Raw genomic sequence first — 21,979 nt, 5'->3', positions numbered from 1 at the left:
TATATGCTATACAAATGTTGTATTATTGATATCTGAATATATTTGGTTCAATTCTTGCTAGTATGTCCTAGCTCTGGAGCTAGGTATCCTATTGTTCCAACCACATGTGTGGTTTGCGGGTCCGTGTCATGGTCATATAACCTTGCAAGTCCAAAGTCACCAAGCCGACCGTTCATATCGCTATCAAGGACATTACTTGGTTTGATGTCCTGATGGATGATTACTTTCTCCCACTCTTCATGAAGGTACAGCAAGCAAGATGCAATGCCCTTTATGATACGCCACCTATCACCCCAACATAGAATGGGCTTGTCTTCTTTACAGTATAAGTAATTATCTAAACTTCCATTTTCCATGTACTCATACACCAAAAATAACTCGCCTCTTCGCCGGCAATAACCATGCAGTTGCACAAGATTGCGGTGTTGAATGCGGCCTATGCTAACAATCTCTGCAATGAACTCCTTCATTCCCTGCTTTGAATCATGCGATACTCTCTTCACAGCAACCTCCAGGTTAGACACTGGAAGGATGCCTTTGTATACTCTCCCAAATCCTCCGATTCCTAACAAGTTCTTTTCCTGGAATCCTTCTGTTGCGATGTACAAATCCTTGTATGTGAATCGGTGTGGTCCAAACTCCACCTCCCAATCATCCCGTAGCTCAGCATACCTCATATGCAGGGGTGGTAAAGGGCCCAACATTTTGAACTAGAAAATCTAAGGGCCGGGCCCTAAAATGGCCGGGCTCTAATCATATGTAATTTTGAACTAAAAATTTTAAGGGTCTTATTGGGCTGTGAAGAGACCACTAGGGCCATGGCTCATTACCACCCCTACTCATATGCCTCCGAATAAGTAGGAATACAATGGCACCCACAATGAGGACAAATGCAGACGTTGTTATTGGCAAAACAACGTCCAATAGTTTTGATGGAGGCTTTGGACCCATTCTTGGCAGCTTTGGTATTCTAGCAATGTCAATGGCAGGAGCAGGGCCGTTCATACTAAAGCTCCAGCCAAGCACGCAATGTCGCACATTGATTGTACCAGTCGCAGAGGAGAAACCAATGAATGCAACATCTGTAAGAACTTCTGTGAGGTTGTAGGTGACTCTGAACAGTGGCGTCATAGGTCTTGCGACCTTTAGAGGGGCCATGGTAACACTGATGTCTGTGAGTTTGTGATCATAGTCTATCCATACATGCATAGCTTCACGGCTAATTAGGCTCATGTTGTGAAAGTTACCATCCTCATCAGCATAGTAGGCAGTGTGGTGGGAACGCAATGATCTTAGGCCATTGATGTTCGCACCGACATGGTTGGCATCAATATCACTGAACTCCTTGTTTTGGATGGTGTCAAACTCAATAGCAAACAAGTGGTTACTAGCGTTGCCATTGCTCTGGATGTTTGCGAGGCCTAGGTACTGCCCAGGCAATGCAGATATAAAGTTTTTGCTTGGTGTGATAACAAAGGCCATACCGTGGGCACTGAGGTCAGTGTACACAGACAAAATGGCAAACACGAAGGAAGTGGAGGAGTGCACTATTCCACCTGGAGACCTCACAAAGCGCAATGGAGTTGGGTAGAAAGCATGGCCTTTCTGTTGAACTGTTCCATTGGTGAGCTCAAGGAGGCCACCTGGTGTTACTGTGGTAGCACCATCGATGACAAGATCGACACCAGAGAATCCAGAGTACATGAAATGGTCATCACTACTATTAAAGGTCGCTGAGATGAGGCTAATAAGGAATAGAAGTTGTAGAACCATGACTCCATGAGCATAGGCTTTCTGTAGGAGGACATGGTATTGTTCTTGACCCGGCAACAAAGACGCCACAGGGTTTTCAGAATCGAAGTATGGAGGACTGCCGAGCTACTTCACAATATATATAAATGCCCTATGCTTGATCCTAGCTACATGTCACTTTTGCTAGGCTTTAGGCCCCATTATCCTCTTTGTCATGGCTTCATATATTTATCATCAAATAAGAAAAATATGTAGAAATAGAAATATTGAAAAATATTTTCTTTAAAGTTAGAATAAGAGATTAAAGTTATATTATGTAAGCTACGGGGTATGTAAAATACATGTTCTTGAGATGTTACATAGCATCTGGGATTCTTCATCTTTTAAATAATGTGGAATGCAGAAAAGTAAGTATGGTTTTCAATATGTCGTAGTCTTGGATAGGACACTGATTTTTAATACCTGGTTTTATCTTTCCTAACCAAAAAGTTTTTTAGAGTTTGGCTTTATCGTGTTTACCAAAATTTGTTATGATAAAAAAGTAGGAATCATGCAAAAAATTCTATCTTTTGATAATTATTTGATTCATATGTCTACAATGCTGAGCTAGGCCGGCAGCATACTTCAGATGAAACCAATTGGTGAGGAGTCACACTAAAATAAAACTGTTGCGCCTTGGCTGCCAAGAACAGAAATGGAAGAGTTAGTATATTACCACCGAACCCACGCAGGTACAGTCAATTTCCCACAACTTATACAATCAAAATCCTTTACTGCTCCTCTTATGTGTGAAATTTGACTGTATGGTGACTCTTTTACCTTTTAACCTTTGTTGAATGAACATTGGATAAATATTAATTTGCCCGTCTAAATGGACTCAAGTCGCCGAGGCTGGGAACACCTTTTTCTAAAAAAATATAAATTAAATACGATAAATCACTAACACGTTGACATCAATTAACATAGAAAGCAATTATCATATTTGTCCCTTGGCTATTTTTATAGCTCTAAGTATGGAACGATTTGTGATTTTATGACAGATTTAGCACAACTGACTGTGATCTAAATTACAGACTGCGATCAGTTCAAAGCAGGCCGTCATTTCCCATTTGGGTGATGAGGTATGTAGGGAGAAGTTCGGTCAAATACTGAATTTTGACAATACACTACAGTAATGTTTTTGAAATGATTTCTTTTTGAAGGAACGAACATAGACTGTGCACCATTTCTATTAATAAAAGAAGGATGGAGAAACCAATAGGAAGCCCTTGGAAACTTCTTATACAGGAGAACAAGAAAACAAAACGAAACCAGAAAAGAGCTGTGCAAGCACTCGAAGGCTAAAAAATTCACCAGGACTGCAATTGAATGTTTAGCCGCAGCTAGCCCGATCCCCAAGCTCGTGTTTTCCTCCTTGATCTTGCCAAACGATGTAATAATGCTGCAGACCTGCAGTATAATTTAAACCACATATTCTTCTACTACGATCATCAGGATATTACATGTTAAATGCTAAAGAACAGGTCACAACAAAAGTCTTTGCAAGCTTTTTTGCACACAGATCATTCATTGCCTCAATCACCCATTTAACACTACTGGGCGTGCCGTCACGGCAACGGCACACATATTATTCATTACCCCAATCACCCATTTATTGCAAACAGAGACACTAACGAGACTTTTTCCTCTGCAGATGGCAACCCTAACGAAACTTTTTTTCTTCTGCAATTGTGCTTAGAGTATGTAGCTGGACAAGTCGCAAAAAAAAGAGTATGTAGCTGGACAGATTTTTTTTTTTGACAAGAAAACATTGGGTATTTCCTGATATTGGAATTGCGGAGGGTTTTTTAAATTCTACGACTATTTCCGAGCGGCAAAATGGACTTCTGCCTAACACGTCTTCTCCACATCTCAGCCGGTGGTATATTGTCATACCTAATTTTAAGGACAAAACCGAATGCATAACTATATGAAAAAAGCTCATTAGTACCGGGCGCTAGTCGCCGTTAGTATCGACTGCGCCAGCCGGTACCAGCTGGCCGGTACTAAATGGACGGTCCATTTAGTATCGGTCGTAGCGTCCGGTACTAAATATACTATCCCTTGGAAAAAAATAAATCCACGTGTACTAGGGTTCGAACTCATGACCTGTGGCCTCGCGTGTAGTCTCCTCTACCATCCCACCCACACAACACATGTGAGAATATTGAAGATGCTATCCTTTTGAAGTAACCAGGGCGGACTATTTAGTACCGGGCCATGACCATTTAGTACCGGGTCATAACACCACCCGGTACTAAATGGCTTGGGGGGGCCGGGAGCTATTTAGTACCGGGTCATAACACCAACCGGTACTAAATGATGGCATTTAGTACCGGGTGGTGTTATAGCCCGGTACTAAATGATCTCGGGGGAGCACTCTGCTATAGAACCGGTACTAAATTGGTATTAGTACTGGATTTAAAGCAACCGGTACTAAATGGAGGTGGACGAATGACTCTTTTTCTAGTAGTAAGTTCCATACATATAGAGGCACTATAACTTCGCAATCAATGGGACTAACGAGTTTGCGAGATTATATTTGTAGGATTTCTTAGGTCCCTTGGATGACGTCCAAACCATATCCAAGACGTCCAATGCACCGTCGAGACGAGATGTCCAATGCACCATCGAGACAAGACGTCCAATGCACCGTCGAGACGAGGTGTCCAACCCACCGTAGAGATATCAAGTCGCAGTGAAAAAGCAGATATATATGGAGTGTCCAAATGACCGCTGCGACAAGTTGGACAAGTGCAACAAAGAAACAGGAAAAACTCAGTGAGTTCGGATAATCCGAATACCCCCTGGTCGGATAAACAGGCCAATGCACTCGGATTGTCCGACCCTTGAGAATGTGCGTCGGATTTTGAGTAGTAGCATTCTGCAGAGTGCATGTTTTCAAGGGCTGAAAATTGCCTATGGGATCGGATTATCCGATGGTGAGAAAAAAAACGTCGGACAAAGGCTTGGGTGATTCTGCAGAGAACATGTTTTGTCGAGATGGAAAATTGCCTTCAGGGTCGGATGATCCGACGTGGTGACTTCGGAGCGTCGAACTAATGGGCAGTAGCAATGATCAGTGATCGTTGTTTGGAATTCAAATTTGGCAGTGGCACCGGATGATCCGACCTGTGATTCAGAACACGTTGGACTAATAGGTCGGATAAATGACATCAGCAAAAGTTGCAAAGGGTAACGGCTATTGTGGAGATCGCAGTGGGGTCGGATGATCCGACGCCCTGGTCAATGGACAGGTCGGATTATCCGACGCCTATGCAGAAAAAGGCATAACGGCTACTCAATGGCTAATCTGAGTTGGTGGCCTATATAAGCGCATCTCCCCGGCCATTTTAGAGTTGCTGGAGTTTAGAGAGACCCTAGACACATTGAAGAACACCTCCAAGCCAACCCAAGTGCTTAGTGATCAACTCCTTTAGGTTTAGCACATTTTTGTAAGTGGTAGTGCTAGGTTAGCTCCTTAGTGAGTGTGATAGCAAGGTTGTGTGCCTTGTGTGCTGTGCTTGAGAGCAGCTCAAGTTTGTACTCGGTGAGCCGGCCATCCTTGGAGTCTTGGTGACTCGCCGGCAACATCAACGACCCTCCGGCTTGGTGTGGAGCGGCGTCGACAAGCTTTATGCGGGGGACATGGAGACCCCCTTTCTTGGTGGAGAAGCTCCTTAGTGGAACCCGGGGCCAAGATGACCGTGATTGTGTTCACGGAAGAGACTTGGTGGTCGAGAAGCAATACTCTTTGTGAGTGGTTCAACAACGTGGATGTAGGTGTGTCTTTGTGGCTAACCGAACCACGGGATAAATCCTCGTGTCACAAGAGTTTGCTTTCTCTCATCCCTTCTTTAAGCTTCCACATTACTTATTACAATCTTTGTGTGCCTTTACTTTTTAGAGTAGAATCTTGATAGGATTGGCTATAGGTTGCATAACTCTTCTGGGATGAGGGTTTTCACACTAAAAGAACACTAGTTGCACATCTAAATAGTATGACTTAGTTTATTTTATGTGCAAATAGTTGGAGCTTGAGGTTAAGGTTTTTAGTTTGACTAATTCACCCCCTCCCTCTCCTAGGCTACGAGCACCCGATTCATTTCATACGATCGAGCAGCAAGCAAGCGAGCTGCAGAGCCTGGTTGCCAGGTTGGTGCCGCTAGGAACTGCATGGTCAACAGAAGAATAAGAAGATGAGACGGGTTGGAAGCTAGGTTCACTGCTGCCATGCCATGGTTTATAAGGGTTCCATTTCTGTAATGTATTTACAAGAAGTCACGGTTCTGCTGGTCTTCTGGATCAATATTTCTTCGGAATATGTAAGCGTACGCCTTTATTCATTGATAATTTTGATGCGTTAAAGTTGGATGCATGTCACGATGATAAAGGGCCACACAGCTCACTTCTTTCAAAAGGGCACCAAAATTTTCTAGGCGCGACAAGGACGCTTAGTTGACATGATTGCTGTCTTTTGTTTTTTTACTACGTAAGCAACCTTTAGATTGTACGGTAGACTTTTAAAGCCATAAGTTTAGATTGTGAAAATCTGATGGTATATAGGGCGTATTAATGTATTATACTATAAAAGGATGGAATGCTGCACGTTGTAGTATAGTTCACGTCTACAGGGTAGCCTAATTTTATAGCAAGATAAGACAAAGTGCTCACCTAGTAGTATAGTGGATGGTCAATATTTTTGTTTTAAAAACACAGACACACGTACGCTCACATGCATGCCTAAGTTGTTTATAGTCATGAGATGACAAATTGCTTACATAGTAAGTACAGTGGATCAATGCTTTTGTTTTGTGGTTTAAGGCAGAAACTAGATGGACGACATACACTGACGTGCACTTGTAATCGTGAGACTGAGTGAGAAGTCACCACAAGTACATCCAACTTGGTACGGGTCTTGCATTTTTTGGTTCTATTCCAAGATTTAACTGGCGCTATTTTTTGATAGCAAGACATCTGTGGTGACTAATGACTTCCTCAATCTCGAGAATCTACCGGCTCAGTCTCTCGGATGTGCTTATATGGGTAGAGTTGTGTGCGTTTATTCATATAGATGAGTGTGCGTATGTGTTTATAAGCGTCTGTGTTTTTACTGTATTTCATAAAAAAATGAATAACAAATGCATATATTAGAATTAGAAAAACTAAAATGATATATAATTTAGGAAGGATGGAGTATTAATAAGCTAGCAGCCCCGACATTATTTCTCATGTTAGAGAGGGAGGACTAGGAGGTGCAGAGACTCGACAAACGGAGAGATGAGGCGTGGCTACCGCTGCAGCAGCGGTGTGCTGGTTTGGCTGGTGCTCGTGCACACATGCTTCGAAGCACCTCGGGTTCAGGCTCAGCAAGCAGCAAGAACTGCTCCGATCGAAGGTTGGACATTACTAGGCGCTACCTCCTTTACTATGCATGGTTGAGAATTAAGTGTACATGCTTGCCTAGCTCAATTCACTTGCATGTTGACGCGTGCAGCGGCGGCGCTCAACACAATCCTGGGGAGATGGGGATGGAAGGCGACGCGGTCGCCGGCGTGGAACATCAGCGGCGAGCCCTGCAGCGGCGCCGCCGTCGACGACGGCGTGGGGCTCGACGGCAACAGCGAGTTCAACCCGGGCATCAAGTGCGACTGTTCCTTCAACAGCAACACCGTCTGCCACATCACCATGCTGTACGTATGCCCAGTCTAGCTTGTTTCAGGTTGCGCACTAGGTGCTCGACGCCGGCACCAAGAGGCCATGTCGTCACGAAAATGCTTCAGTACTAGCTTAAGTTCTTCCAATTTGTCCTTGGAAGCTTGCAAGAACATGGGACCGTGCAGGGACGGAGACAACACGGGACCAACCAACTGATAGTCGAAAACGAAAATCTAACGCAAACCAGTTCTTATGAACTGAAACTGTATTACTCTTTTGTACTAGTACCAGCTGAATCATTTTTCCAACTTCTTTTATTTGTACAGGAAGGTATACGCATTGAATGTTGTCGGTCAGATACCTTCAGAACTGCAGAACCTCACCTACCTAACTTACCTGTATTTCTATGGAACTCCTATTTTCTGTCTTGATGATGAACAAATAAATCCATGTTTTAAATTCCTCGCTGTTAATGTGCTTGATGTTTCTGGTGTTGTTTCAGGAACCTGGATCAAAATTACTTGATGGGTCCAATTCCATCATTCATTGGGCAATTTTCTGGAATGCAACACTTGTAGGAGTTATAATACCTCAAGCTCTAAAATTCTTGTAATCTCCATCTGTTAGTGTTTTCTGAAGTCTGAACTATATTCCATTCTTTTTTTTTAAAGGAGCCTGGGATTCAATCCATTCTCTGGGCCACTTCCAAAGGAACTTGGGAATCTCACGAATCTCAATTTGCTGTAAGAAGTCTCTTCTTGCCTATATAGGTCCTCGACTTTCAACTATAGTTTTTAGCAATGTCCTATAGTTAATGATAGCCTGATGTTATACAACCATATCTAACCATATGGCACAAACTATGTGCATAACTTCTCATCAAGAAAGTAACTTATATGTTAAGAACATCCGTGTAATTTCCATTGTCAAATGGTGCTTCATTTGTTCGAGGAGATGCGAATGGAGAATATTTGAATCAAAAGGCTCATCAGGGAAAGCATGTCCCTTTTTCCACCAGTAGCATGGCACACAAATGAATTCTGTACTCCTGACCTATTTCCTTTTGTTCCAGAGGTATCAGTTTGGACAATTTTAGCGGTGGACTTCTTGAAGATCTGGGCAATCTGTCCAAACTTGAGCAATTGTAAGACGGCCCCTTTCTAAATGCTAAAACACTACTTCTAGTAGTACTAGAATATGACTGGGAGATCTCTGTTGTTGGACAGGTACATTGATAGTAGTGGCTTTAGTGGTCCCTTCCCTTCAACGTTCTCAAAACTTAAGAAGCTGAAGATTCTGTACGGTCGACAATGGTGCCATAATTTATTGTGCTTCAGTGGCTTCTGTATTTTCAATGTTAAATATTTTGTTGTGCTTGCAGGCGAGCATCGGATAATGATTTCACAGGGAAAATACCTGATTATTTTGGGAGTTTGACAAATTTGGAAGATCTGTAAGAATAGTTATTAACTAGGCGTATAGCCCGCGCATTTGCGCGGCTAGTACTGAAAATTCAGAAATTTGAATGTCGTTGTATCCTTACGTAAATATTACTCCCTCCGTCACAAAATAAATGCAATTCTAGGACCAAACACACAAACCAATGGTAGATGTAAATTTACCAAAATACTCTTTGTCTTTTGTGATGAGTGAATGAGGTGTTAGTTGTCTTTTGTGAGAATCTTTCGGAAACTGACTTGTTTTTGTGGTAGGTGGGTCAAAGTTAACATTTTTTGTGGGACAAATTTTGAACTCTAGAATTGTATTTATTTTGGGACGGAGGGAGTATACTATTTTTTACCATACATCACTCTATTCATTATTGTAAATTATGTCTTATTATTGGTTAAAACAATTCAAATATGATCTACCTATAATGATAATTTGATTTGTTGAGCTTTAATAATATTATGCATATAATTATTCTTATTTTCGTTTTATATTGATTGATTGTTGTTAGCTTTAGTTTTTATTAATAGTATATGTTTGTAACTGATACATAGCTAAATGATATTTTATATTTAATTTTTCATAATGGCATTGGTGGGTGATTTTTAATTAGGCACATGGATATTTTAGGCTAATTTTTATCATAATGGCAGTGGTGGGTAATTTTTATTTTTGTATTTTTCTCCGATTAATGTGGGAATTTCTAGACCTTGAGAGCGAACGTGGAAACTCCATTTGTTGGCCAAATAATAAGATAATAGATTAGACAACACGTCATGTATTATTCAGGAGATAACTGGAAATTATGCAGCAGAACTTTTCTACATATGTCCTTCGCATTTGAATTAGGAGTTTAGGTCGCATGTCCATGTCATTAAACTGATCCGCACAACATATGGATACAATATAGTTTGCTTTTTCTATATTCAAAGATGGATTTGGTATGGTATTACTTCTTTTCTGAAAGCATGAACTTGTAGGGTACTCCACGGAAATTATTTTGAGGGCCCGATTCCAGCAAGTTTGTCTAATCTAACCAGGTTGACAAACTTGTAAGTATTTCATACTTTGGCAACATTGTTCCTGTGATAGTTTAGAAGGTCAAGTTGTCAAGATAACTGATGTTCTAAATACAATGACCAGAATTGTTGGTGATATTGTAAACGGAAGCTCTTCGTTGGCCTTCATCAGTAGTCTGACATCTTTGAGTACCCTGTTCGTGACACCTTTAACCGTAAACCTTACAGTTTATTTTATATGCTAACAAATTGGCTAGTTACTGAGATTAAATGTCTTTCTTACAGGATATTGAGGAACTGCAAATTATCTGGTAATCTTGGAGCAGTTAATATTTCTAAGCTTGCAAATTTAATCTTGCTGTAAGTTTTAATCAACGGGCCATTGTCCCAGTTTATGATGTTATTGTTTTATTTTCTGAAATTTAATGTGAAGTGTCCACTCAAGTAACATTGCTCTCAAATGGCACACAGGGACTTGAGTTTTAATAATATCACAGGTCAAGTTCCTCCATCAATCCTTACTCTGGACAAACTGGAATTCCTGTAAGGAATTCTCGATCAATTATTTCCATTATACAAACACCACCTAAGCTGATGTCCATGCTTCGTCATCTTGTACCATGCCCATTTCAGGTTTCTTGGGAACAATAGCCTTACAGGAAGCCTGCCTGATGTGAAAAGTGTTTTATTAAAAAATTTGTATGTCAACCAATTCAGCATAGAATTAAACTTCCTGTATAGAACAAATTATTTTACTAATTTAATGGTACGTTCGTTATTTCACATGTAAGTTAATTTATTTAATTTGCAGAGATTTTTCATATAACCGGCTCAATGGAAGGTTTCCTTCTTGGACTACTGAGAGCGATTTGCATCTGTAAGTTAAACATTTCTGAAATTTGTGTTTCCTACTTAAGAGGAGAGAATTGAATATACTCAAATTTTTGTTTCGTACAAGGAATTTGGTGGCAAACAACTTCGTTCTTGATAGCACCAACGACAGGTAGGCATCTAATTGTACTTCTGCAGGAGTTGAGTTTTAATAGAATCTTTCTAACAATTTGTAAAATTCAATTATGTGCACAGTATTCTACCTTCAGGACTAAACTGCCTCCAGCAGGACACTCCTTGTTTCCTTGGTTCACCACAATGTATTTTTTTCACTCTTCATCAACCATAGCAGGTAACAGGATGTCAGGGATCTTGGTAAAAAGGTTATAGTAATTATGTACCTCTTAACTGCAGATTATTCCTTCGCGGTAGACTGCGGCAGTAATAGGTCTATGACAGGATCAGATAATACTATGTACGATGTAGATCCTACAGACCTTGGGGCTTCATCATATTATGTTACCGGTCAAACAAGATGGGGTGTCAGCAATGTAGGAAAATTCAACCAGGCCCCAAATGGAAGTAACATAATATATAGCTCCAGCGAGCAGTTTCAGAATGCAGCAGATTCAGAACTGTTCCAAACAGCAAGGATGTCAGCATCGTCACTGAGATACTACGGCCTTGGACTTGAGAATGGAAATTACACTGTTATGCTTCAATTTGCAGAGACTGCTTATCCGGACACACAGACTTGGCAAAGCCTAGGAAGGAGAGTCTTTGACATATATGTCCAGGTACGTATAAATCGAATGCGTGCACGATATAATTTTATTAAATGTTTAATTCTTTGTATGAGAGTACCAATATTTTCATTTGCATAGGGTTCTCTTAGAGAAAAGAACTTCAATATAAGGAAGACAGCTGGTGGAAAATCTTTTACTGCAGTTAGCAAGAGAGCAACTGTGTCAAAAAACTTCCTTGAGATCCATCTCTTCTGGGCTGGCAAGGGCACTTGCTGCATCCCTAGACAAGGTTACTATGGGCCGATGATCTCAGCATTAAGCGTTACTCCAGGTAAGCCCAGCCTAATCATTAGGTTAGCATAAAGAAGAAGTTCATTACATTGGCTTTTCTCAGATAAACAAAACCCTTAGGCCTCAGCTTTTTTCCAGATTTTACTCCAACTGTGCGAAATGGTGTACTGAAAAAGAAAAGCAAAGCTGGAGCAATTACTGGAATAGTGATCGGTGCAGCAGTTTTAGGATTAGCAGCCTTATTTGGAATATTTGTGTTCACTAAAAGGAGAAGAAGGCTAGCAAGACAGCAACAAGGTATCAGATAACTCACTATTTGTAGGGCATAACCCATACATAATAATTCTCAGATGAACTATTTTCTTCTCAAGCATGTGTCCTCGAAAAATGTAGAACTGTACGACCTGATTGGACAACCTGATGTCTTCAGTTATGCTGAACTCAAGTTAGCTACAGATAATTTCAGCCCTCAGAACATTCTTGGAGAAGGCGGATACGGGCCAGTCTATAAGGTTTGCTTCTCCCATTTAATTTGATCTTGTGAAATAGCGACCGAGTATTTTTCTTATTTGGTATATGTTAGCTGAATATAACTTTACAGCGGCCTTGTTAGCCTCTGGTCAAAATACACATGTAACTTTAGTAAGGCCTTTATTTGGCAGGGTACACTAACTGATGGAAGAGCAATAGCCGTGAAACAACTCTCTGAATCATCTCATCAGGGGAAAAGACAGTTCGTGGCAGAGGTTGCAACCATTTCTGCTGTCCAACACAGGAATCTTGTCAAACTGCATGGATGCTGCATTGACAGTAACACACATTTGTTGGTCTATGAGTACCTTGAAAATGGAAGCCTTGATCGAGCTCTCTTTGGTGAGTGCACTTCTGCGCATCCCTGTTACCTTCAAAATTGCCTCTGTTTCATCCCTCCTAATAAAACATTGCTTCATCAACTCTCAAAAATTTCCTTCTCTGCATTTTGCCATCATCTTAATTTCAAGCCCTTATTAATTTCTGCATTAACAGGAAAAAATAGTAGGTTGTTGCTAGACTGGTCAACACGCTTTGAGATCATTTTAGGCGTTGCTAGAGGCCTAGCTTATCTTCATGAGGAGTCCAGCATCCGCATCGTGCACAGGGACATCAAGGCCAGCAATGTGCTCCTTGACGCCGATCTCACCCCCAAGGTCTCCGACTTCGGACTAGCCAAGCTCTACGACGAGAACAAGTCGCATGTCAGCACGACGAGAATCGCCGGCACATTGTGAGAAAATTTCACTACTGCTCTTCTTATGATGAATTGATGACTGCACGTTCCAACACCTCAGCTGAATTTAACTTCCCTCACCTCACCATTGTTCAAGTGGCTATCTGGCTCCTGAGTATGCAATGAGAGGCCAGCTGACTGAAAAGGCCGACGTCTTCGCATTCGGGGTGGTCGCCCTGGAGGCTGTTTCTGGCCAACCCAACACCAGTAACTCCCTCGAGGAAAGTGACATCTATATCTTGGAGCGGGTAAGCTGTTCGACGATCTTGCCTTCCATCTATCCAGGAGAGCTGATGAACCCATTCTTAGTTCTTACTGTTACTGAATGTTGCTGTGCCTATGTTAACTTAACAGGCCTGGGACCTGTACGAAGAGGAGCAACCACTGCGAATCCTGGACCCAAGGCTGGAGAAGTTCGACGCCGGGGAAGCTCTGAGAGTCATCCGTGTCGCGCTCATGTGCACGCAGGGCTCGCCGCACCGGCGGCCGCCGATGTCGAGGGTGGTGGCGATGCTTACCGGGAAAGCCGAGGTGGCTGAGGAGATGGCGAAGCCAAGCTACGCCGTCATCACTGAATCGCAGCTCAGGGGCGGGGACAGTAGCTGCAGCACGAGCAGCTACTGGGGCTGGTCGACCACCCCTGAGTTCAGCAGGCAGAAAGAGGTCGACCCTCTCACCCAGTTGCTGACGATTACCGGAGCAAGCCACGAGATCGAGGGAAGGTGAAAACAAAGATGATCGCTGCTGAAGGTGGTTGGTTTGATGAGGTGAACGTTTCAGACGCTGTTAAATATGAGTTGGAAAAACACCTCGTTCTGAATTATTGTACTGTCAGGTGGAAAAAGTATCACTCCTTGTATAACGAATATAAATGGGTTTACATGTTGTATGAAAATGACCCTAGTTTGGAACTTTAGATTGTAGTTTTTGTAATTAATGATAACGGTCAATGTACCTAGTGCTATCTTACTATTACTAATTGGATTGGAGGCTCCTTTAAAGCCTCCATGTGAAACCAAATAGAATCATATAGGTGAACACTCAAAAAAAACCAAATAGAATCATATAGGTGAACACTCAAAAAAAATAGAGAAATTCTCACAAAAATTAGAAACATCCGACCATCAATACGACAACTCTAATCATAATAGTTATTGGATCTATTATTTTTATAAAAATAAGAATACATCAACAAATGTGTTAGAATATATATCAAACACACATAAAGATATGAGTCACCATGTATTCATGTATGAGAGAAGAGATAAGAATACACAAACAAATGGTTCAATCAAATATATATCAAACAAACATAAAGATGTGATGCAAAATAAAATCTTTACTGCAACTAGATAATGATAAATATATATTTTAGAGTATGTGTTAGAATTTTAATAGATAAAAAGGGCGTGAGATAGATAATTATAATTACTAGATATAAGCCTTATTTTATATTAATTCTAATTAGCCCATGCGGGAGCACGGTTTGATAGGCTAGTGGATTGCTAAATGTAAGGTTTATTCTCATGATTGCAATTTGATGTGTTTGGGATATCAACCATTTCAAAGGATCAAGTCCAAGAAAACATTCATGAAGATATATGCAAGGGCCTACTGATGTTACCTAGTTAGACAAGCGATCATGGCGTTAAGAGATATCACCTTCGTAGCTAGATCTAACATCTTTAGGTTTGCTTACCTAATAGATGATGCAAACGGGTTTAGGTAGCTCCAATAAATCTAAGAAAAAGCCTAATCATCAAAGAAAGAGAAATCATAAACTCGGAGTCTGAGGAATGATTGGGGTGAATTGGGTTTGCTGACTGCTGTAGTTGGTACTAAGTCCTGATGCCCCCCTGAAGCACGTCAGAATTTCCTTCAACAGTGCCGAGTCATGGGAACAATGCCAGAGATTCTGATTAAATTCTTCAGATCTCAGATATAACAAAAAAAAAGACTGCAAGGATGCTGCATGGTACAATGTCAAATAAGAAGATGGTGCACAGGTGCAGTGATATGTAGAGCCATAAACTATGCAGGATCAGGCTGCTGGAACTTTCAAGGCCAAAAGATCCATGAAGATGCATAGTACAATACCAACATGCAACATTCAGTCACATTGTTTTCTCCGTTTATTTATTACTACACCAATATTATCAGAGACATCCAAAAACTTCAACAGCTGAATGAGCTAACTTTGCACACCATGTTTCAACTCAACCTATTAATTGGCTGCCTAGGACATCGCTGCATTCTGTATGATAGGATATCTAACATAATGCATTTGCTGGCTGTTGCTCCTTATCAACTTCTAGTGCATCTGTATCCGCATCTCAGTCTCCATGGGACTGATTAGTACAGTTCACCTTCCTTGTGGGTATGGATCACGCAGTCGGACCTCGGGTAGGACACTCAGGTGAGAACATATCCCTCAGCCTGCTGCGCATCATCGAGGAATGATCCATCTGATTGATCGACAATGCCAGCCTCAATTTCGCCAGCGCAGGTAGAGCAAGCCCCAGCACGGCACGAGTATGGCAGCTCCACTCCAGCGGATTCAGCAGAGTCCAGGATGTAGGTATCATCTTGAGCCTCAAACTCATGCACGTCCCCTTCTGGTGAGACGAGCTTCACATTGTAGACAGCCATTGCAGCAAGACCAAGCTTCCTGAAGGTTTTCAGGCCAGAGGTCACCGAGGGATGGCGGACAAAACTCACAGATGGACTCTTCACTGCATCAGTGGAGACTTGAATGCCGAAGTTGCTACTGAGAGTGCATGAAGTTGAGAGTGTGGATGTTGCCATCTCGAAGTATTAACCTTAATAAGCACATTTAGAAATGAACCACCAGTGAGACCATGTAACATCATTTAACAAGAATTTCCCTAGCATAAAAACATGATTGAACAAGAAGTCTAAAATTTCAGTTAACAGGCAAGGTGGCAATAGAAGCTATAAGGAAATTCAGGAAATCATGATATGCACTAAGGTACATTTTAGGACAAAAAAAGCACACAGGTATTCCCATTAGTCAGATTAAATCAATCTGGAGATCAAAATAAGTATCAGCAATTCAGCATACATGATTGTGCCTTTGTTATACTGCAACCGATCAGGAATACCTCCTTTTTAGTATGTTCATATAAACAGAACTAAATACTGCATTCACCCAAATAGTGACGGGAAGTCCATAGTGTACTATACTATCTACTTATAGAAAATTAGAAAACAAACAAAGCGGAAACTTTTGAGTCAGGAAACTTACTTTATGTGATATCAAATACAAAATTTGAATGTAAATAATGATCATGGGGCTATGACTGAAATGTACCAAAACTACATGCCATGTCCCTCTCTGTTCTAAGACTCCACAATCATATACTTAAGCGCTGCAGATGAGGAGGGGGACGTATGAAGCTTCGTATCACAATATGCCGGCATTGCTGCACACTATATGTCTTAGAAATCCTGGTAGCTACTACGACTTGAAAACGTATCCATGTGCCCAGAAGCCTGGAAAGCAGGTACTCCAACGGTCGTTCTTGGCCTTGGACGCTTGCATTGAGGCGTTTCCGCACTGCCGGCCAGTCATTTGTATAGATGGGACATTTTTGACAGGAAGATATAAAGGCACAATCCTCACAACTGTTGCAGCTGATGGTAACAGACAATTGTTGCCTTTGACAATTGACTTTGTGGGGAAAGAATCAGGGGATACTAGGTATTAGTTTTTGTAGAGGGTGAAGCAGATGATTGTCAAAGATGTAGAGAACGTGTGTTTGATTCATGATCGGCACAAGGGTATATTACAAGCAATCGATGACATACAGAATGGTTCTACTGAGCGTAGTAGGACTGCACTTTGGCCGGACCTAAAGAGTAGGTGGTGCATAAGGCATATGGGGGAAAACATTCATAGCCAGTTCAAGAACAAAACCCTTATGAAGTTATTCAAGCGGTTATGCAGCCAGAATCAGGAAAGGAAATTCAACTTCCTATGGAAAAAATTGGATGAGCTAACAAAAAAACAAACGGCGGAGCTAGCGAAGAGATCTGTCAATACAGAGGAGGATGACCAGGTCTCACTTGAAGACATGGGCTTGGACAGTCCGTGTAACATCCCGTAATTTTACGGAATGTTATAGTCTTCAAAAGTACGAAATTTCAAAAACTTTTTGTGTGGAGGTGTTAGTAGCTAGGATCACTTAAGGGACAATGCTATTCTTTCCCCAAATTCTTAGAATCTAAAATATAATTCTAACGCAAGGACCTAAATGTTAGTGTGCTACATTTGGATTTGGAGTTCATTGCCTTTACTTGTTTCAGATTCATTTGAATAGGTTTTTGTTTGAATTGTGTGGTATTTGATTTGAATTAAAACCATTCAAATCAAATACAAAAGCTAACCTAACCCTCTAGCTGAAACGGGCCGAAACCCACCTAGCCTAGCCAACCTGGCCCGCTAACCTCTAACCCCGCCGGCCCGACCAGCCTGCTCCGCCCGGCCCGAAGCTGTGCCGCGGCCCAGCCCCCACACGGGGACGCGCACGCCCGCGAGGCCGCCCCGGCCGCTTCACCTCCGCCCCGCACCGGCCCAGCTAATCCCCACACACCCGTTCGCCGCCGAGAGCCACTGACAGGCGGGCCCCGCCTGTCAGCTTTCCCTTCCTCCTCACGCCCGCCGCGCTCCCCTGCCTCACAGCGCGCGGAGCGCAACTCCCGCCGGCCAACTGCCCTGCTAACGCCCGCGTCTGCCCCCGCGGTCGGCCCGATTCCTTGCCGCGCGCGTTTCCCCCTTCCCCTCGCGCACGAAAGCCGCTGTGGAGCCCTGATGCCGCCACGCGTCCGCCCGGCGAGCCCGTCACATCCGCGCCGTTCCCCGGCGTCCGGGCCACCCCTACCCCTAGCGCCTCGCCTATAAAACCCCCACGGCCCGGCGCCAAAACCCTAGCCACCAAGGGGACTTCCCCTTCACCGCCGCCGCTAAGAGAGAGGAAAACAGAGGAGTCAAGGAGGAGAGGAAGGGAGAAGAGAAAGGAAGGAGAAGGACCCGCCGCCGGAGCTTCTCCACGCCGGTGATCTGTACCCCTGCAACGACGTTGCAGCTCAGTACGGCACGGCCTCGGCCCGCCTGCACCGAATCGCCGCCGCACCGAGCACATCTTCCCCAGACCCGACGGGTGAGCGCCGTTCGCCCCTTTTGCCCAAATCCCTGCTCCGGCGTGCTTAGGCCGCCGTTGAGCCATCGGTAGCGAAGCCCTAGGAAGCCCCCGTTCTCCTTGTTGTGCACCTGCAGGAGCCCGACGAGCCACGCCGCCGTTCACACCGCAACCCGCCGTTCCCCTGTCCTAGCGCCGCCGTGCCTAGCGCGCGGCCACGCCGCGGCTCGGGTAAACTAGATGTCCGCGCGCGGGCGCACAGCCACGGCCAAGCCACCAAGGCGACGCCCTTGCTCGCCTTGGGTGGGCCCGTGCCGATCCGCACCGCCGGCGTGCCTTGGCGCCGCCGCGGAGGCCGTTCGCCTCGCCCCGTTCCGCCGCCACAGACCCGTCATGGCCTTGCCTGGCGTTCGCCGTGTGTGCACGCGACCACGGGAACTCGGGGGCAGGCCTTTACCTGCCTCGGCACCGTGGACCGCTGCCGCCGCCTTGAGTCGATGCCGCCGACCCGCCATGGCCGCGCCGCCGCCTCGACGGCGTGCGCGCGCACAGGACTCGCCCAGGCCGCGCCCTTGGCCCTACCTAGTGACCGCGTGAGCGTGCCAACACCCAGGGACGAGCCCTTGCCCGCACGGGCGCCAGGCCGAGCCGCCGTTGCCATGGAACGCCTCCGCGCCCACGCCGCGCCGTCGTGTTCGCGGCGTGGCGAGCCTGCACAACACACACGCCTGTGACCGCACCGGATCGAGAGGAGACCGCACGGGATCCCGGAGACGCCGACAAGTGGGACCAAGGTGCCAGCCGCAGCGGGAAGAGAAGAAAAAGGAAAAGGAAGAGAAGAAGGAATGGGCCGGGACCGGCCCAGCAAGCCCAAGAACGAGAAGAGCCCAGGAGGACTTTCGGCCCGAAAACGCGATCCCTTTTTCCTTTTCTTTTTGCACGGCACTGACACGCGGGTCCCACCTATCGGTGAGACCCACTGACTGACCAGGGGACCCCTGAGACCGGCGACCACTGACCGTTGACTGGGTCAACGTTGACCTGGTCAACGATGACGTCAGCATGGGCCATTTTGACGTCATCATACCCGAGCCCCCTGATGATGTCATGCTAACGTCAGCATGCCACATGGCACGCCCAGAGGCTGCCACATGTCACTGATTTTCTTTTATGTTTTCTGAAATCCTTTTATTATTTCCAGAAATGCTTTTAGGCTTAGAAAATTGATAATAAATCAACCGTAACTCCGAAAATTATGAAACCAGTTTCATAATTCTTCTAAAATCATGACCTACGCATTAGAGTAGGAGTTGCTAGTGTTTTGGATCTTATTTTGAGGAGTTTTGTGCATCTTTGTACTTGGACCCATATACTTTCCCGTAATTACGATTAGGACCTGACGCCGAGGAGCAGTCCGGAGGCTACGAATACCCCGACTTCCAGGAGCACTACGAGGAGACCCCAGGTTCACGCCCATCCATGTTTTGAATACCTATTAGGCATTGCTTGCTAGACACGCTACGCCCCCAAATTGAGTGTTGAGCTGAGCTTGCATGGCCATTTACTACTGTATTCCTTGTTACCCATGTTTATCATTGTTGATGTATGCTATTGCTACTATGTGTGTGAGATTGGGGTATGGGAATATATATATATGGTATAGTCCTTGCGTGCTGGAAGATGCCTCCACATATACAGGAGTTGTGGATAGGTTACAGCGGGGCGAGCGGACCCTTCTCCGACCTTAGGGTCGGGAGCTAGGGGTTGTGTGTTGGGCACAACCCTATGAGCACTTGTGATGGGTGACGAGCACCTGTGGTGGGTGCAAGGCTGTTCCCGTGGGAACATGAGTTGAGGAGTTGAGGAGGCGATACCTGTAATGGGTGCCGATCGCGAACCGTGTTTACGGAACGCAAACTGTGGACGAAGATGCTCGCCCTTGCGGGATTAAGGACTTGACTTTGTGGCCCCGGTGATGGACTATGTCAAACGTGCACACCACTTATCCTTTATGAGGGGGGACCCAGCCCGAGCTAGCTACGCGCGGCACCATTACTACAGGACGATAGTGTTTCAGTGTCAGGGGGAGTGGGCAGGACCCTTTAGCCCCCGATCGCAGGATCCATGGAGATTCCATTCTAGATAGCTTCACAGCCCCGGGCGACCTACTGCGGGAGGACGCGCCCTAGACCGGGAGTAGGATGGTGCCGTAGCCATTAGTTTCGTTGATTGGTGCCTCGGAGATAGTCGGAGTTGTCTGCCGGCTGGATTCGGGGCGAGTGGGTACAGGTGTACAACCCCTGCAGGGTGAAAACTATATATTAGCCGCGTACTCGGCCATGTACATCTCTTGATTTGGCACCACACTGTAGTTAGATCCACATATACTCTTCTACCTTCCTCTAGTCCACTTTCCTGCTCGGATAGCAGCTGAGGTGCGGGGAGAGGGAGTTCCCGCACCGAACTTGGGTAGTTGTTGCAGTGGAAGTTAGTTGACCGGGAGTCCGGGTGCCGGAGCTGCCTGTGTCTGAAGGTGAATGGATGACTTGTTATAAATGCTTGCATAGGAAACCATAGCCCTTTTCCTTGGCATTGTTTTTACCTTAATGCATCCACATATTGCTTCATGCGGATGGTGATGTGGACCTATCCCATCCTTGGGGATAGATTGGGTAGATGCAAGGTATGACTCGGAGTACGACAACAACGATGACGGATGGTACGACTGAAGGCTTGCTACACTCAAGGATGCCTATGGAGAGGAGGATTCCCGGAGAAGGACCAGCAAGAAGACCTAGTTACCATTACGCTTTCTGTTTGCTCATTTAGCCCAGCGGGCTTGTACTCGGAGATTATTATTGTTATCCCGAATGCTGTAATAAGTTAAACCCATGAATGATCTGTAGTCGCTGGTATTACTATGATTTCTGCCTGAAATGAGTTCTATATGTGATAGCGACTGATCCAGGGACTATCACGATGATACAGGGAGTCGGGTTGCCCTTTCGGGAACCCGGTTCGATTCAGTTGGTATCAGAGCCATACTTGACTGTAGCACGAGCCTTAGAATGGTCGTTAGGTTAGGAACGATCTAGAACTACTCTATCTACTCCTATATGCCCCCTTGAACTATAAATAACTACCTTTTCACTCTTACCACCTCCTTCATCTAACCATCTCACCTTTTGCTAACACCTTCTTCTACGTTTGCGCGCAGATGGACAAGGTCGAGGAGATCGAGCAGCTGTTGAGGCAGTGTCTCTGCCACGACGAGGAGGCTTACCAGCTGCACCGCGCCGAGGCTTTCAGGTGGTTCGAGCGAATTCTCGGGAAGGCCGACATCTCCAAGGACCACGTCAAGTTCGCCATACAGAAGGTGACCGAGGGAGACTTCGAGAGCTACGATGTCGACTTGGTCGTGATGCCTGATCCGACTATCCCCGGCTCTACCGGCTTGTCGGTTAAGGCAGTTTCGACCTCAGCCACCGCCTACGCCCAGCTCGCCGCCTACCGGATGGTGAAGAAGGTGCTTGCTCAGTACTGGGAGAGCAAGTTCCGAGACAGCAGCTACCGTCTTCTTCCCAGAGCGATGCTACTAGGAGAGGACCCTGACGTCACCTGTCTGGAGACGTTCTCAGCACCCGTCCAGGAAGGGAGTAGAGGTGGTGCGCTGGCACACACCACAGGTTTGTACTTGCTCAGTACTGACCGTTTGCTGGAGGACGTGGTTGAGGAGAACCGCCAGCAGGACTCTATCTCGCTAGGCCA

The 21,979-nt window shown here is 44.8% G+C and overlaps 3 protein-coding genes across 6 annotated transcripts; 1 reads left to right on the top strand and 2 right to left on the bottom strand.

The window, feature by feature from the left end:
• Nucleotides 1–47: 47 nt before the first annotated feature.
• Nucleotides 48–1,845, bottom strand: LOC120662371 (L-type lectin-domain containing receptor kinase SIT2-like). The gene is made up of 2 exons (XM_039941532.1): nt 848–1,845; nt 48–681 (listed from the first exon to the last, which is right to left on the bottom strand). The coding sequence occupies exons 1-2, from the start codon at nt 1,771–1,773 to the stop codon at nt 48–50; spliced, it is 1,560 nt and encodes a 519-aa protein (XP_039797466.1). The 5' UTR covers nt 1,774–1,845.
• Nucleotides 1,846–5,157: 3,312 nt separating this feature from the next.
• LOC120658002 (probable LRR receptor-like serine/threonine-protein kinase At1g56130) lies at nt 5,158–14,031 on the top strand. 4 transcript variants are annotated; one of them, XM_039936203.1, is made up of 25 exons: nt 5,158–6,116; nt 7,030–7,189; nt 7,289–7,484; nt 7,776–7,847; nt 7,952–8,023; nt 8,121–8,192; nt 8,522–8,593; nt 8,676–8,747; nt 8,831–8,902; nt 9,879–9,950; nt 10,042–10,113; nt 10,203–10,277; nt 10,389–10,460; nt 10,551–10,616; nt 10,729–10,794; nt 10,876–10,920; nt 11,004–11,068; nt 11,163–11,545; nt 11,633–11,825; nt 11,924–12,082; nt 12,179–12,297; nt 12,448–12,658; nt 12,812–13,049; nt 13,150–13,300; nt 13,407–14,031. In XM_039936203.1, exons 1-25 carry the CDS (start codon nt 6,030–6,032, stop codon nt 13,776–13,778), a joined length of 3,234 nt encoding a protein of 1,077 aa, XP_039792137.1. In that variant the 5' UTR covers nt 5,158–6,029; the 3' UTR covers nt 13,779–14,031. The 4 variants fall into 4 exon arrangements, 3 of the variants coding, with proteins under 3 accessions (XP_039792137.1, XP_039792136.1, XP_039792135.1); XM_039936202.1 differs by lacking the exon at nt 5,158–6,116 and having other exon boundaries at nt 7,015–7,189; XR_005668471.1 differs by having other exon boundaries at nt 6,101–6,116; nt 8,676–9,950; nt 12,157–12,297.
• Nucleotides 14,032–15,064: 1,033 nt separating this feature from the next.
• On the bottom strand, nt 15,065–16,429 carry LOC120658001 (ferredoxin-3, chloroplastic-like). The gene has a single exon (XM_039936200.1). It carries the CDS (start codon nt 15,855–15,857, stop codon nt 15,465–15,467), a length of 393 nt encoding a protein of 130 aa, XP_039792134.1. The 5' UTR covers nt 15,858–16,429; the 3' UTR covers nt 15,065–15,464.
• Nucleotides 16,430–21,979: the final 5,550 nt, after the last annotated feature.

Source organism: Panicum virgatum, chromosome 2N, assembly GCF_016808335.1.
Source record: "Panicum virgatum strain AP13 chromosome 2N, P.virgatum_v5, whole genome shotgun sequence".
Classification (NCBI taxonomy): Eukaryota; Viridiplantae; Streptophyta; class Magnoliopsida; order Poales; family Poaceae; genus Panicum; species Panicum virgatum.
This window is presented reverse-complemented; position numbering and strand designations above follow the sequence as displayed.